Here is a 15,636-nt window from a genome sequence, read left to right on the forward strand (position 1 = left end):
GATTGATCAGGCCGCCTTGCCTTTGAACTCAGCCTAATTGTCAGACACTGCAGGGGGATGTGGGCCATATGCCCACCATGCCAAAAGGGACGGCTGGAGATTGCAGCTGATATAATCGCCTAGAGAAGCAAGGAATAAATACAGCTATCACAATTTCCCAATGCCTTCACCTGTTACGTTGTTACGTGAACTGTTTTAGCTGTGAATTTTAAAACCAGTAGGTTTTATGACTTGTGAGGGCCACAGTCTTGGTCCTCCATCTCCCCACATCGCTCAACACGACGCTAGCCAATGGGGTCGTCTGTTTTCTAATGGAGTTGGGACGTTAGCTTTCTCCAAGCATGCTGAGTTCTGAGATGTTGTGTTAGCAACAGTTAAAAAGAATATGACTCTCCTCATGTCTCAGAGGAGGAGGTATGTGCTAGTCTTCACACTCAGAGCTTTGGCAGAATTGGCTTTGACTAAAAATCAAAGAGAAAAACTGAGTGAAACTAAAAGAAAAAGGTTCTGAACCACAGAGAGAGACCAGATTAGTTTTGAGATGAGCTCTCAATCAGGTTTTGGGTTCTGCAGTATCTGCATCATTACGCATTTTAATGTGGAAGTATGAATTACATGGAAACTGTTTGGCAACACCTACTTTCTGCTTTCGATTTCGTTGTTAAAGCCCAGTTCAGTCACAAATTGCTCATGAGAAACACCAGGAATTAACAAAATGTTGTGAAATGTTTTGAATACCTGAGCTATGCGGCTGTAATTGTACAGAGTCCTCAAGAGGCCTGTGTGGGCAAAGTTCGTTTTGTTGTGAAGGAAAGTGTGTGAAAAGCTCCGTAACGCCTGAAGCAGTCTCGTATTTCACACAGGTGTGACCGGCCACATAACCCGGGCAAGGGTTAATCTGTGTTTTCACTGTTCAGTGTGTGACTGTCATCGTGAGGGAGTGTGCGTTTAGTTGTTTTCATTTAACGTTCTTTAGTTCAGGACAGAATTATTAAAACTCAATTCAGTGATGATCCTATGAACGTTGACATTTGCTTCTTTGTTGTGTGTCCTGGTAAATGTCGGCGTATCTAAAGTCAGATTAGTTTTTGTAAAATTGACATAACGGGGTACTGAATGTTACACTACTTTGTGAACGGCGTCATTCTAACAATGCAAAACTTATCAAAACACAGACATGTCCTGAGGGTCAGTCCTAGCATTTATGCACAAAATACCGGGTGTTCAAAGTCATCAGCTATTACGTCACATATTAATCACATATTTTTGATAAGCCACTAGTAGCTGCATTCAAACCTGAATTCAAAGATTGAAAAGTTACGTTTACTTCCGTATTTATCAAAAGTGCTTTATTTCACATTCACTTTGATCAGCTCTACCTTTAAAAACTGCTACCCAGTGGTGGCTCATTATCTTCCTCGCTTCTAAAAGCAAATTTATCACGGGGCAACCCTTCAGTACGAGTAGAAGACAATGGAAAAGTAAAAACACTCGTTAAAATGAGAACAGAGAAAAAAGAAAACAGAGCAAAAACAGCCTGTGCACTCAGCTCTGTGTAAACAAAGGCTCATTATCATTTAAAGGCACAGGCGCTACAACCTGCTGCTGCTTAGGTGTTTGATCCTTGTAGTATTTTGACCAAAGCATGTCACTCATTTCCTTAAGACCCCAGTTTCCCTATAGAAAAGGGGTAGAGTATATCCCCCTTTAATACTATTTTCTCAGGCTTACCCTTCAGGCCTGAATAATACAGAGCTGCAGCCCTGTGAGCTTGTGTTTCACCATTATGCAACCTGGCTTGTCTGATTATACAATGAAGATTATCCTGCGCTCTGAGCACAAACAATGACTCTGATAGCTGCTCTAAAGTGGAGCATACATCATAATATTTGCATCAAAAAAGAGCCATTCGTGACTGATTTTGGACGTTCTCTTTTTTTTGCCACGCATTACGTGTTAAAAGGTGCTTTTGCGAGAAGGGAATTTCCCCCCGTCATCTCTGTACTCAAGTCTCTGGGCTGCAGATGCCTGGAGTTCCCTGCTCTACTTCAGAGTTAAGGTGGTCCTTCAGCACGTGGCTGATTTATTGAAAGGGGAGCAGCGCTCCTGGCCGTTGATCCAACAGCTCAATAATATGGATGAGCACTCTGCACTGTTGCAGAGATTTAATTTGGCTACGGCGTGAGATAAAATGCATTGATTTAAAGATGCTGTTCCGCCTTGCTTCCTTCGCCTGATTGGCTGCCGTAGTAACGTTGTTATCTGATTGGCTGAGCAAGTGCGTTGTACTTTGGAGTTGTAAATGTACAGAATAAATAGGAAAGAACCACGTTGGGCGATCTCACTGAGACCGATGAGAATCTCTCGGAGTTCTGTGTTGTTTATTTGTTTATTTATTGACGTACTCACTGTTTCCAGGTTGGTATTTGTCCTCAGTCAGGTCTGGTTTAGCGGGCTGACGTTTTTCCTCAAAGCAAAGCTTGCCAGATTTTTATGCGTCATTAAAAATAAGAAGAAAGTGACATGAACTCGCCCCAGCCGGATCTCACCCATTTTTTTTTTTTTGGGCAGTTTCAGTTTTGTTTTGGGATTCTCTGAAGTGAAAGAGCTGAAAGACGAAGGAAACAAAAAACGCAAATGCAGGGTATGTGCAATGTTGCAAAAGCCTGTGTTTACAGATGTGAGAAACAGAAACTCAGTTTAACCATACTTCAGCTCGGTTGCAAGGTTCTCACAGTCAGCTGGCTCAGTCGCCACACTGTCAAAGAATAAGGGTTCGCTTTAAGGGAACACACACAAAGGTCACATTTGTTGATCTGGGGATCTGGAGCCTACCAACCCACACACTGTGAAACAAGACCACCCAGTCTGCTCCTTGCGCATAGCGGAGGTGCATTGGAGTTACACCGCCCCGCATTTCTTCCACAGATCCTCCACGTTTCCACATATCCTCTTTCAACATGATTAGTTGTTAGCACTTCTGAAATTTTGCAAACGTTGGTTTCGTTTATTGGAGGTTTTACGTGTTGATTGCGCTAATTAAGCTCAGAGAATAAAACCTAGCACACGCCGCTCGAGCTGAGCTGAGGTTTCAGAGTTGTCTGCTGCAGAGGAAAGTGAGAGAGAGAAAGAGAGAGGTGTTTCATCATCACAGCTGTACTCTCCTGAAATAGAAATAAAACCTCACTACCCAAAAATGCCCATGATGTAGAAATGAATGCTTCTGTCCTTTACTGGAATCCAACAGAGGACGAGAGAGAAGGGGTTTGTTTGCAAACAAACCACATCCTCAGCGGAAAATGCTGAACACATTTTCAGTGATGGGTCAAGGAACATCTTCCAACTCAATTCTCAGTACAAATGGTCATGCTGTTGTGTGTGTGTGTGTGTGTGTGTGTGTGTGTGTGTATACAGATTCAGTATCTCTTTTACTTTATTGTGCTCAGTTTCTGTTTTATTATTTATCATGTATCTGTTTTTCTCTTTGTTATACCTTATCTGCTGCAGCGTGGAACAAGTGAATTTCCCTCTGGGGAGCCATGGAGTTGGTCTTATCTTAAATGAATGCAGCACGAATTACTAACCAGGCTGTCTCTTACTTTCAAGAGCTTCTATAAATGAATCAGAGTTCCGTTTCTGGCCATCATCTGCATGGCTCATTCGACAGACAGCCACAATCAAGGCATTGTTGCAGTTGAGCACGTGTGTTGTCTCAGAGGCTCTGACGCTTCAAACATGGCTGTCCCCCTTGAGAGCGTTAGAAACCAGAGCTTCTCTGTGAAGATGATTATCTTAAATAATGATCTCAAAGTTCTTGAGGCTCCACTGGGTTTGTAAATTTCAGGTATTAATTTAAGCTTCTGAATCAGGTGGAGATTGCTGTTTAGTCGTGATGATTTCTAGTCTACCTTCAGTCAGTCATTTGGGTGTGCCACGTCTGGACCGTTACAGATGTCGTTTTTGGAGTTTTTGGGGTTGGATGGTGGGGCTGGGGGTTGGGAGTTCGAGCCCCGCTCCGGGTGATTGTCTGTGAGGAGTTTGGTGTGTTCTTCCGGTGTCCGCATAGGTTTCCTCCAGTTCCTCCCACGGTCCAAAAAAAAAAAAACATGTTGCTAGGTGGATTGGTGACTCAAAATTGGTGTGAATGTGAGTGTGTGTGTCACCCTGTGAAGGACTAGTGCCCCCTCCAGGGTGTGTTCCTGCATTGCGCCTAGTGATTCCGGTTAGGCCCCGGACCCACCACGTCACTGACCTGGATAAGCAAAAAGACAATGAAAGAATAAATAAATTAATTGGATCTAGTTTGCAACACTGTCCTTTTTGCAGTAGCCCTGCTAACATTTACCTCTTACCAGAGCTATTAGAAAAAATCGTTTTCTGAAAGATGAACACTGTATTTTGACGTCTGCTGAATGTGATCTGCTGTGATTTTGAATGAGGCTTGGTCCAGCCTTTCTAAAACAAGTTACACACTTCAGAAGTCAGTAGGAAGTCAAATAAAAGCTTAACATATCGTATCAACTGAATTACCCCAGAGGGTTATTATCTCTACGCATCAAAACATGCTTTAGTTTTATTTTATAAACGTAGATTAGCAGTTAGCCTAGCATAAGCAAGTCTCTTAGGCAACAAGAAGACGAATAGAGTGGGGGATAAATGATGTATTAGAAGGCAAATTCCATTTATGTAACTTTTTAAAATGCTATTGTTTGTCCACCCTTTAAGGGTTTAACGTTGACCCACTGCATCGCTGGAGCTACGTACTGTGAAGTCAGTAAACAACAGGATGTAATACATTTGTTTCGTATCACAAATGTGTGTTCAATCCAAGCTTTTCTACTGTTCAATTTAGCCATACATATTTATCACATATATAAAGATTTCTGTTTAAACTGTGATACATTTGGCACAAATAAGTATTATAATAAAATGACAGTTAATAGCTGTGTAATGCAGTTGGTAAAAGAGTGTTAGAGCAATTTCAGCTATATAACAACAGCGAACAGGGATTGGCTGACACTTAATGTTTAGTACTTGTACTGGAAAAGAACAACGCAAAAGTGTTATTGTCCCGTTGCTAGTCACTTGCTTGACTGACCTCCTTTCCCTGAATTACACTGAAACCCAGCGGTCAAAACCGAAATTCAGAACCTTTTCAGTCGAAAATTGAAACTGAAATCTCAAGGGTGACACTAACGAAAAGTTTACATAAACTCAACTTACAATAAACTACAGATTACTGCCGTATGTAGGTTGTGTGCTTTTCATGAAATACTGGACGGTACTTGTTGAGGTAATTGGCGATGTTCTGTTTATTGTTATTTTTGCTTGTTTTCTACAGTAGTTTGAATGTTTCATTGTTCCTGCTTCTGTTCTTGCGTATTCCCATTGTGATGTCACAATTCCATGTTCCAGCAAAACGTACAGCACCAATGACATAAACGAAGTTTGTAAAAACATTTGTCTAATGTCCCTCTCAGAAAGGAAATTGATCTATGGGGTCATTACTAGTCTTCATTTCATGAGATTACAACGTTTACATGAGCCGCAAATGCTGTGTAATCTCAGGAATATCACTTTTGCTCAGATCTCTTATCTGAAGTAACTCAGTCAACTGTGTAATCCAAATTCACGGTCATCACATACCGTTCCACCCAGCTAATACAGTCATGACTGTGCTAACGGACACGTTGTATGGGATCCACTTTACCAGAAAGTAGTTGCTCTGCTGTGACAGTTGCCGTTTTCTGCGTTTTTACGATGCGTATTTTCTGGAAATTACGTTTGTAACTCGTGCTGTCACCTCAGTTTTCCCCTGTACATGAATAAACGCTTTTCTCAGGAAGTTTTTAATGCTTATATGCCATAAATCAAAATTACAGATATCTGCATCTACTCGTGACAATAGAAATATGGCCTGTCTTCATTAGGTCAGAACGCTCCTATCGGTACGTCTCTGAAACGCTGTGATCGATAACGCTGAGCCGGGTCCGATGGATACTTTGTTTAATTTTATTAATTGATACACTGGCATGAACGGCAGCGAGCTAAATGTAAGTGTTGGGTTCAGTGGAGCCAAACATTTTCAAGTAACTCAATGTAAAAATAGACCTCTCTTAGCTAGAGACCTGTGTTTGCCTTCTGTGGTGATTTTGATGCAACAGCGCCACCAATGGTGTGATGGTGACTTGTGGAAGTGCAGCTTGTTATTGAGCAATGCAGGAGAGAAAAGTAGTGCGCTCTCCACTTCTGTACCCTGGCAGCAGTGTGTATGCTCCTGTCTCTCTTGGCAGGGAGAGCTGTTAACCCAGTTTAACCGCACGAAAGGCTTTTTATACACCCTGCGATTCCGCGAATCCCCTGAGCAGAAACCTCTCATCTGCTTTCTTCACTGTGCCCAATGTCATTACTGTTATTGACTGAAGTGCTGAGTGAGTGTCATGCCTCTCTTTCTCATTGCCTCTCTCTCTCTCTCTTTCTCAGGCTTGTGTCCTGTGTACTGACCTCATGGTGTAAGCAGGTGTAAAGATGAGCATAAGCAGTGATGAGGTCAACTTTCTTGTGTACAGATACCTACAGGAGTCAGGTATGTTTATGTCCTTTCCTTAACACTCATGAATGGCTCATTTAAAGAGACAGAACAGCCTCCCCTCTCCAAAACACATGACCACACCAGGACACATGATTAACTGGGCTGTTTATTATTACGGAGAACCTTTTTCTACGTGGCTCAGGTTTCAGTTTCTGGCTATCATCAGCACTGATCCGTAGACAGAACTCCATAATCGGGGCATTGTTGTAACTGAGCACACGTTGTGCTTTCTCTGAGGCTCTGACTCTGAGAGTGAGGCGGTCCCTCTGAGAGCTGCACACTGATGTGTTTGTCGTCTCCCCGCTGGCAGGGTTTTCCCATTCAGCCTTCACCTTCGGCATAGAGAGCCATATCAGCCAGTCCAACATCAACGGAGCCCTAGTGCCCCCTGCTGCCCTCATCTCCATCATCCAGAAGGGCCTGCAGTATGTGGAGGCAGAAGTCAGCATCAACGAGGTAACACAGAGTTCTGCTTGTTAAATGAACATTGAATAGTTCTTAGTGGAGTAATTAATTAAGTTGTGGCACTTTATAATAGTAATGTCTACATTAATTAAATTAAATAGATTAATACTTAAATTTAAATAAAGATCAAGTAGAAATGGATTATATGGTTTCGCCCCGGTTCAGCTGTGTATCCGTTGGATTCTTCTCTACACTGTAAATATTTCTTGTAAATTTTACAGTAAAATACTGGCCGCAGATTTCCCAGCCATTTACCGTATTTTTACAGGAACACTACTGTATTTCAAATTTACAGCATATTACTGTAATTGAATAATACAATAATTTACTGTAAATACTGCGATTTACAGTAAAATACTGGCAGCAGAGTTCCCAGCCATTTACCGTATTTTTACAGGAACACTACTGTACTTCAAATTTACAGCATATTACAATAAAATACTGTAGCAGATTTGCTGTAAATTTACAGCAATATTTTACAGTGTAGTCTCTTGTCCACAGGCTCTATTTCAAATCCTAAATAGAAAACACATCAAATATGACGTTTATTTAGTTATATTTATGACTGCGTTCGTCTGGGAGGAACACATTAACAAAGCAGATGTTTAATTATCCACAATCTCACTGCAGGATGATCTATATATTAGTGTTTCGATTCACCGTTTACAGTGTTGAATCCCGAAGGCTTCATCGCGTGTCATAATACTAAAGTTGGACACACACTTGCTGTTAACAGAAGTATAACACTGAGGTTTTCCCCGGTCTACAGGACGGGACGCTGTTTGACGGCCGGCCGATCGAGTCTCTGTCTCTGATCGACGCGGTGATGCCGGATGTGGTTCAGACGCGACAGCAGGCGTACCGTGACAAACTGGCACAGCAACAGGCCGCCGCAGCGCCCCCTGCCAGCAGCGCCAACCTGCAGGGCAATGCCAAAAATGGGGAGACCGCCGCCAATGGAGAGGAGAACGGTGCACATGCCTTACCCAGTGAGTCCATTCTTCATGTTTATGTCAAACAGGTAATAGATTACGGTAATGGAGTGAAGCAAATCTAATTGTGCTATCACCTCAATATTCATTACGTGTAATAAACCAGGGCGGTTACACAGTAAGACGTACGCTGCGCGGGCAGAGTTTGTGGACAGCAGCTTGTCCAATATTTCTTCTGAAATTAGTACAGATGAGGGAGTGAGTGTAGATAGGGAGAGTGCCCCCATTTACTGTAGTAAGAGTTTAACTCTTGTTGGAACTTTGCTCTGAGGACTTGATGGCGTTCCTGAAACCTTCGGGAGGTTAGATACCGACGTTAGCAGGTAGTTTTAATTCATGTAAATCGAAAATACTGCAAACAGACGAAGGAACAGAACCCTGAGCCCCAGCGAATCCTGGTGATTAAGAGGTTAAACATATTTAAATGCCATCCTCTGCATTTTAAATAAACTCACATGGTCACAAGTCTTTGATGAAGGCGTTTGACCTACAGCTTAAAGTGTGGCATGACTGGGAGAGGGTTAACCTCGTGAGAATTGTGCTGATGAATCTCCATCTGTGTGTAATCACCCCCCTGTGTGTGTGTGTCTGTGCAGATAACCATGCAGACATGATGGAGGTGGATGGGGATGTTGAAATCCCACAGAATAAAGCCATGGTGCTGAGGGGCCACGAGTCTGAAGTCTTCATCTGCGCCTGGAATCCAGTCAGTGACCTGCTCGCTTCTGGGTCAGTCTCCCTCCAACTGCTCTCTCTGATCTCCAACAAATCAAGGCTTACATCTTTGAATGTTTCCCGCACGTATCTTGTCTCTGTGGTGTCTTTCTCTCATTCTCCCTCTCTATCTCACTGTATTGTAGGTCTGGGGACTCAACCGCTCGTATCTGGAACCTGAGCGAGAACAGCACCAGCAGCTCCACGCAGCTCGTGTTGAGACACTGTATACGAGAGGGAGGCCAGGACGTTCCCAGCAACAAGGACGTCACGTCATTAGACTGGAATGTAAGTCCGGTTCTTGTTCTCCTGTTGGATTTCACTTCTCTGGGGCTTTCGGGAGCTTGACGCCTCTCTGTTCATTTCACAGAGCGAGGGTACATTATTAGCCACTGGCTCTTACGATGGCTTTGCCAGAATATGGACTAAAGATGGTGAGTGTGTCTTCATTCTGGTTTGCGTTAGAACAATCTGTGCTGGAGACTCAAACGACAACACCGTTTTGCAGGTAATCTCGCCAGTACCCTGGGTCAGCATAAAGGTCCTATATTCGCATTGAAATGGAACAAAAAAGGAAACTTCATCCTTAGCGCTGGTGTAGATAAGGTTTGTAGAAGAGCTTTTTTGTTTGTTTGGGTTGTGGTTGTTGTTGCTTTGTTAAATTCAGGATGCTGATGGTGTATTTCGTCTTTTCCAGACAACGATTATTTGGGATGCTCACACAGGAGAGGCCAAGCAGCAGTTCCCCTTCCATTCAGGTACTCTTCTGCGTTGGTTCGTTTGAGATCTTTATTTCTTATTTGAATCCTGATTTAGTCGTTTCAGTCAGCTGAATGTGTCAGATCCAGTTGGGGAAGCAGCCTGAGATAAATTGGGTGTTAGTAAGCTCCTAAGCTCCTACAAATAAGGCAGGCATTTACAGATTTGCAGCGTATGTTTTAGAACTTCTCTGTATTTGGGTGGTATTACAGTGGAACCTCTACTTACGAACTTGATCCGTTCCGTGACCCGGTTCGTAAGTGGAAAAGATCGTTTCTTGAGTCAATTTTCCCCATTTAAAATAATGGAAAAGCAATTCATGGGTTCCAGCGCCCACCCCGAAATTCACCCTTTTTGCACTGATATATGTTTACAACACTCTCAAATTAGTAAAAAAATACATGTAGCGTTACTAAAAATAAAAGAGAAATACAGTGGAAACAGTAATAAAAAAGAAATAAAGTTTTAAGTGGTTACACATCGCTACCTTGGAGACGTGACGACTGGCTGGAGGAGTAACACAGGCACTGGCTGTATGACGGGAGGTGGGGGGTGGGTGGAATAACGGAGAGTAGGCGGTGAATGTGGGGAGACGAAGCGTAGATACGGCTTAACTTATCACGAATTTCGATGTCTGCTATTTACACTAATGCTAATTTGCTAAAGCTACAATTTGCTAATCTTAAAAGCTCACTCAGGTCTGGGCGCTGGGAGACTCGCCTATTGGGGTCAGTGGCCATTTCCAGCCGCCGGCTCGGAGGAGGCTCGGGTTTGTTTCTAGAGTCGTGGTTCGTTGGTGGAGGCAAAAAATATTCAAATACCCGGTTCATATCTTGGAAAGTCCGTTAGTAGAGGTTCCACTGTATTAGTGTTGTTCCTGTTCATGAAGCTAACAGATCTTTGACTTTAAAATAAGCACAAAGCTGAAATATTGCAGTGAATGTAATCGTGTCTTGAGAGCTGTACTTGAACGATGGAAGCCTGAGGTGAAAAAAGACATGAAAATAAATAAATAATTAAAATCACTCTCTCCCTTGTGTGCCCCCCCCCTTCTTCCCCTCACAGCTCCTGCTCTGGATGTGGACTGGCAGAGCAACAACACCTTCGCCTCCTGTAGCACAGACATGTGCATTCACGTGTGTAAACTGGGCCAGGACCGGCCCATCAAGACATTCCAAGGACACACAGTAAGCCCCGTCCGCTGTTCTGCCTTCCTTCTGCTCCCACTGGATGTGTTTCACCAGACACTTGTGTGTTCTCAGCCTTGTGCCTTCTGTGTCCCTCCAGAATGAAGTAAATGCAATCAAGTGGGATCCTACTGGCAACCTGCTGGCGTCCTGTTCTGACGACATGACGCTGAAGGTAAAGGCTGATTTTGGCTTGTGATATTGGTCAAGAAGTTTGTTATTGAGGTTTTATTGAGATTGCACTAGGGCTGGGCGATATGGTCTTAAAATAATATCACGATATTTCAGGGTATTTTGGCGATAACGATATTCTTGGCGATATGAAAAAACACTGAAAAATACTTTTATTAAATTAAGAACACACTATTGAAATAAAATCTATGTTAAAAATTAAATTAAATATATTAACATATATAAATAGTACCGAATTTCTGATTTTGTAGAAAACGATAATGTACCACACAATCAAAGTGCAGAAAACCTTGTGTTCATATAAACAACAAAAGTAAACAATTATACAAAAATTAACCTTAAAACTTCACATTAAATATCCAAACTAACACGGAATAGTTGGTGAGCCGAGTCACGGAAACAAGTCAGAATATCATGATTATCACGCTAACAATACGATACGGCACAGCCCTAGATTACACCTTGTCTTAACTGTTAGTTCTTAGTATAATTAGTGTTTAAGATGGTATTCGGAGCGTAGTAATCAAAACTAACCACTGATGAAGGGCTAGAGGGTGACTAACTTTGTAACTGCCAAGTGCGGTAAAAGAAGAATAAGAAACACCTTAGTTGATCCCCTTAGGAAAAACCGATTCTCTGCATTTGACCCATCAGTGGTAGTGAACACACTAGTGATCAATACTTCACACTCACTAGGGGCAGTGAACACACACACACAACCGGAGCAGGGGGCTGCCCACCACCTTGGCGCCCTGGGAGCAGTTTTGGGGTTAGGTGCCTTGCTCAAGGGCACTTCGGCCGGTCCCTGGAATTGAACCGGCGACCCTCCGCCCTCGAGCTCGCTTCTCTAACCTCAAGGCCACGGTGGCAGAACCTTTTAAAAAATGACAGCAGATACACAGTAATGGCATGTACTGATCTTGCAACTCAGTATAACTGTTTTCAGATCTGTTTGAACCTGTGGTTTTGTACTGTTTAGATCTGGAGTATGAAGCAGGACTCGTGTGTTCATGACTTACAAGCTCACAGCAAAGAAATATACACTATCAAGTGGAGCCCGACCGGCCCTGGCACCAACAATCCCAACGCCAATCTCATGCTCGCCAGGTACAATCCACACTGCCCACAATGAATACCTTCTACTACTTTACACTGACCCCGCTGCTGTAAATGTGACCAGGGCGGCCATGTTTCTCTGAGTACTCACTGATGAACTAAATGACAGTGCTCCTTTATTAAAACCGATTTTTCAATTCTCAGCGCATCCTTCGACTCCACTGTTCGGCTATGGGACGTAGACAGAGGAATCTGCATTCACACGTTAACCAAACACCAGGAGCCGGTGTACAGCGTGGCCTTCAGCCCTGACGGCCGCCACCTGGCCAGTGGCTCCTTCGACAAGTGTGTACACATCTGGAACACACAGGTAAGATTCTGTTCTAAAGAGGTTACACAAACCGGACAATGTCAAGGGGACATTCCATGGAAAAACCACCTGTTCTGGAGCCCACTAACTTAACATGGGGTAAAACGAGTCACCCTGCTTTTGTGCTGCATCTTACATAGAGACTCCAGAATTGCCCCGCCCCTTGTCCGAGTCTGTCCAATCACAACGCTGAACCCGTATTTACGTGAGAGTTAAATAGAACAAAATGGACACAATGCAGAGAAGAGCGCTGAGTACAACAGAGAAAACCAGAGCTTCTGCTCCTCGCTCCTCACTGCTGTGCGCTCGGGGCGGGGGTGAACTGCGAGTGGCTCATTTACATTTAAAGGGACAGGCGCTGAAAGCGGACGTTCTTCAAAAAGGCTGTTTACTGCTTCCCCAAAATTACGAATCAAAATCTCATGCCACGTTTTCTCTTCGTTTCCCCAGACTGGTGCTTTAGTTCATAGCTACAGGGGAACAGGGGGCATTTTCGAAGTTTGCTGGAATGCGGCTGGCGACAAAGTGGGGGCAAGTGCATCGGATGGCTCTGTGAGTACTCCTTCGTGATTGTTTCTGAGTCATGAACGTGTCTGATGGTGTTTTACCCGTTGCTGAATCCTGTCCATGTTTCTCTGCTGTTCCAGGTTTGTGTATTAGATCTGAGGAAATAACGCTGCTTGTTGGAAGCCATGGACCGACTATGAATGTGTACATAGCCAAAATGACTGTCCCTGCCCCATGTACTGCTTCAAACCCTATTGTACCATGGCCAGCCACTACAGACAGGACAACAAGCACCTGACACAGACCAAGCCGAGTGGACGCGATTCCAACCAGAGACATAAAGGGACTTTTGTAAGTAACACCGGTGGGGAAAAAATACACAAGACGAAAAAGAAGAGGAGGAAGAAGAAGAAAAAAAAAAAGGACTGGTATATTTACCAAATTTGGAAGATATTTTACTATTTGTTCTTCAAACCAATCTCATCGAAATAAACGAGCGAAAAGATTTTAATCTTTGTTGTTAGTTCCATTTTCAGCGTTGCACACATCTCTCTGCTTTTTGTTTTTCCTTTTTCTCTCAACTTTTGTGTTCTTCCGTCTCTTGCTCTGTCCTTCAACACTTTTTTGTTTTTTTACTTTTAAGGCCTCAGCTGCATGAAACAAGGACTCATCCTTCGCTCTCTCTTTTGTTTTTGACACAGAATACTGTTTAATTTAAGGTCTTTTGGTACTTATACATTTTGTGATTCAAGAAAAAAGACAAAAAAAAAAAAAAAAAAACTAAGCGCGGACTTGAAGCCGTTTGAACTTTTCTTTACTGTTCAGTTGAAGTCGCTTTGGTTTGAATCATTTGAGTCCAAATGCAGTCGTATAAGATTTGGTTGTTGTTTTTTTTGTTTGTTTGTAATGTTAGTTTCTTTTAAAGGAGGCATCCCATCTACTGAACTCAATTAGATTCAGTGACACGGGGCACGGTTTAAAGAGGCGTCACCTCTGGTTCGGTTTGATTTGTGCAAGTATTGACGGAGTTAACTGCTGTAGCTTCTCCCCGAGACGTCTCCTGTATCGCGTTAAGAGCAGGATTCACTTCCCAACACACGTTTCTTTTGACACAAAAACGGAAGGCTGACACTGGGCCGTTACAGTTCCACTGAGTATCGAGGTGAAAAGCAAAGACTTGCTTTAAGTTTCACTGTTTTTTTCTGTTCGCTGGCATCTTCACGTTCTTTATAAACGTAGCCTGGGCTTCTGTTTTTCAGATTCTGCTTTTAAACAGATCAGAGGAAGACTGCTTTATAACCTGCATTGTTTATCACATCTGTTTATTTATCACACCAGCCTCCCTTCTCACAATATTACACACACACACACACACACACACACAAGCGGCAGCAGCTTCACCTGAACATTTTGAGTATCTCATTTGTAGCGATTGACCACAGAAATCAATAGTAATCGCCTGTTATGCCTCCTCCGGTCTGACGCGTTCGATACGTAATATTTGGAGGTCCATTTCCCTGCGAAGCATCAATCATTTCTTTTATTCAAATACTGAGTTTGTACTGATCCATGTACCACTTATGTTTTCTTTAATACGCAGCCAAAGCTGAGGAGTTGCTTCTGACTGAAGTCACTTATTCCAGCAGCCCCCGGAGCCCTGGACAGAACACTTTACTAACAGCGTTCATTAAGCTTCACAACGCCTACCTAAGCCTTTCATGATATAAACCCACTTATGAAAGGCTTATGGAGGTGTAATGCAGCCTTATAAACTCTGACCTACAGTCTCGGATGATCGTAACAACCCTGATTTACACAGCTGTGCATTAAAGAGCCGTAAATAAGAAGTGGCTCAACGCAGCGTCAGCTTTTAAAGGAAAACCTGAGGCTTAAGGCAAGTCGAAGAACTGGGAGCAAGGCAAATGTCTTGTAAATCAGTTTTAAATAAATAATGGAAAACCCAAACCCTGGTCCACATTCAAGCTTTGCTTCTGTCGCCGTTCCTGAACTTGGGAACCAGAGAGAAAGAAATCGCTGTAGACGTCCCAGTAGGTTTCAGCCTAAAAAGAGCCTCGGTAACTTGTGCTGACTGAGCAGAACCGAGCAGAACTGAGCCTTGTGTCCTGTATCAGAGCCTCGTCATTGGTTTCTGGCCCCGAGGGGAAACCGTCTGCGTTTCTTTTGAAGCCTTATGTTAACAGTTTAATCGTAGGGTATTGTCTGATACAGACACTTATGTTTTTATACAGAGTGCAGTACGTTGAGACCCGCTCTGCTGTAAGCGGACCTTACCCTCAGAACACTATTCATTACAGTCATTGTCCGTGGAAAAGGTATTTCAGTTCTCTCTCTCTCTCTCTCTCTCTCTCTCACCCCCATGATCTTGCTCTCCCAGCGTCTGCTTGCCCACCCTCTTTTCATTTCGTCACTTGCCGAAGTTCTCATCATTCTCTTATGGTGTCTCCCACCCCCTCCCCTACCTTGAAATTTTTGTACTCTTTTAGTACTTTTGTAATTCATATTTCTTTGTAGCTATAAATAATAATAAAAAAGAGTTAAAAAAAAAAAAGACTATTGGAAAACTTGGACACTTGGACCGTGTACAGTACTGAGCCCAGGTGGAGCATTCTGGGTCGGAAATGTTATCAGCAGTGCCCCCCACCCCCCGTTTCCCCGGTTTAAACGGTTCTTTTGGTTGCTGACCCCCTCCACTCCCCTCTTGCACCTTGCATTGCATTGATTTGTTGTCATTAAACCCAGATCAAAGTCCAAAATAAAACTATATTTTGATATTACCACGAG

General features: G+C 43.1%; 1 protein-coding gene across 3 annotated transcripts in view; it reads left to right on the forward strand.

The window, feature by feature from the left end:
• tbl1xr1a (TBL1X/Y related 1a) overlaps positions 1-15,600 on the forward strand; it is a 53,611-nt gene extending 38,011 nt beyond the window's left edge. For all 3 annotated transcript variants that reach the window (XM_066647776.1, XM_066647775.1, XM_066647777.1), the window contains 14 exons: positions 6,484-6,586; positions 6,903-7,048; positions 7,827-8,046; positions 8,646-8,778; positions 8,910-9,051; positions 9,134-9,197; positions 9,272-9,369; positions 9,461-9,521; positions 10,588-10,709; positions 10,810-10,884; positions 11,881-12,008; positions 12,162-12,327; positions 12,778-12,879; positions 12,975-15,600. In XM_066647776.1, the coding sequence (XP_066503873.1) occupies positions 6,529-6,586; positions 6,903-7,048; positions 7,827-8,046; positions 8,646-8,778; positions 8,910-9,051; positions 9,134-9,197; positions 9,272-9,369; positions 9,461-9,521; positions 10,588-10,709; positions 10,810-10,884; positions 11,881-12,008; positions 12,162-12,327; positions 12,778-12,879; positions 12,975-13,001 (1,542 nt within the window). In that variant the 5' untranslated portion in view covers positions 6,484-6,528 and the 3' untranslated portion in view covers positions 13,002-15,600. The remainder of the gene's footprint in view (positions 1-6,483; positions 6,587-6,902; positions 7,049-7,826; positions 8,047-8,645; positions 8,779-8,909; positions 9,052-9,133; positions 9,198-9,271; positions 9,370-9,460; positions 9,522-10,587; positions 10,710-10,809; positions 10,885-11,880; positions 12,009-12,161; positions 12,328-12,777; positions 12,880-12,974) is intronic.
• Positions 15,601-15,636: the final 36 nt, after the last annotated feature.

The sequence above is a fragment of the Hoplias malabaricus genome, chromosome 16 (assembly GCF_029633855.1).
Source record: "Hoplias malabaricus isolate fHopMal1 chromosome 16, fHopMal1.hap1, whole genome shotgun sequence".
Classification (NCBI taxonomy): Eukaryota; Metazoa; Chordata; class Actinopteri; order Characiformes; family Erythrinidae; genus Hoplias; species Hoplias malabaricus.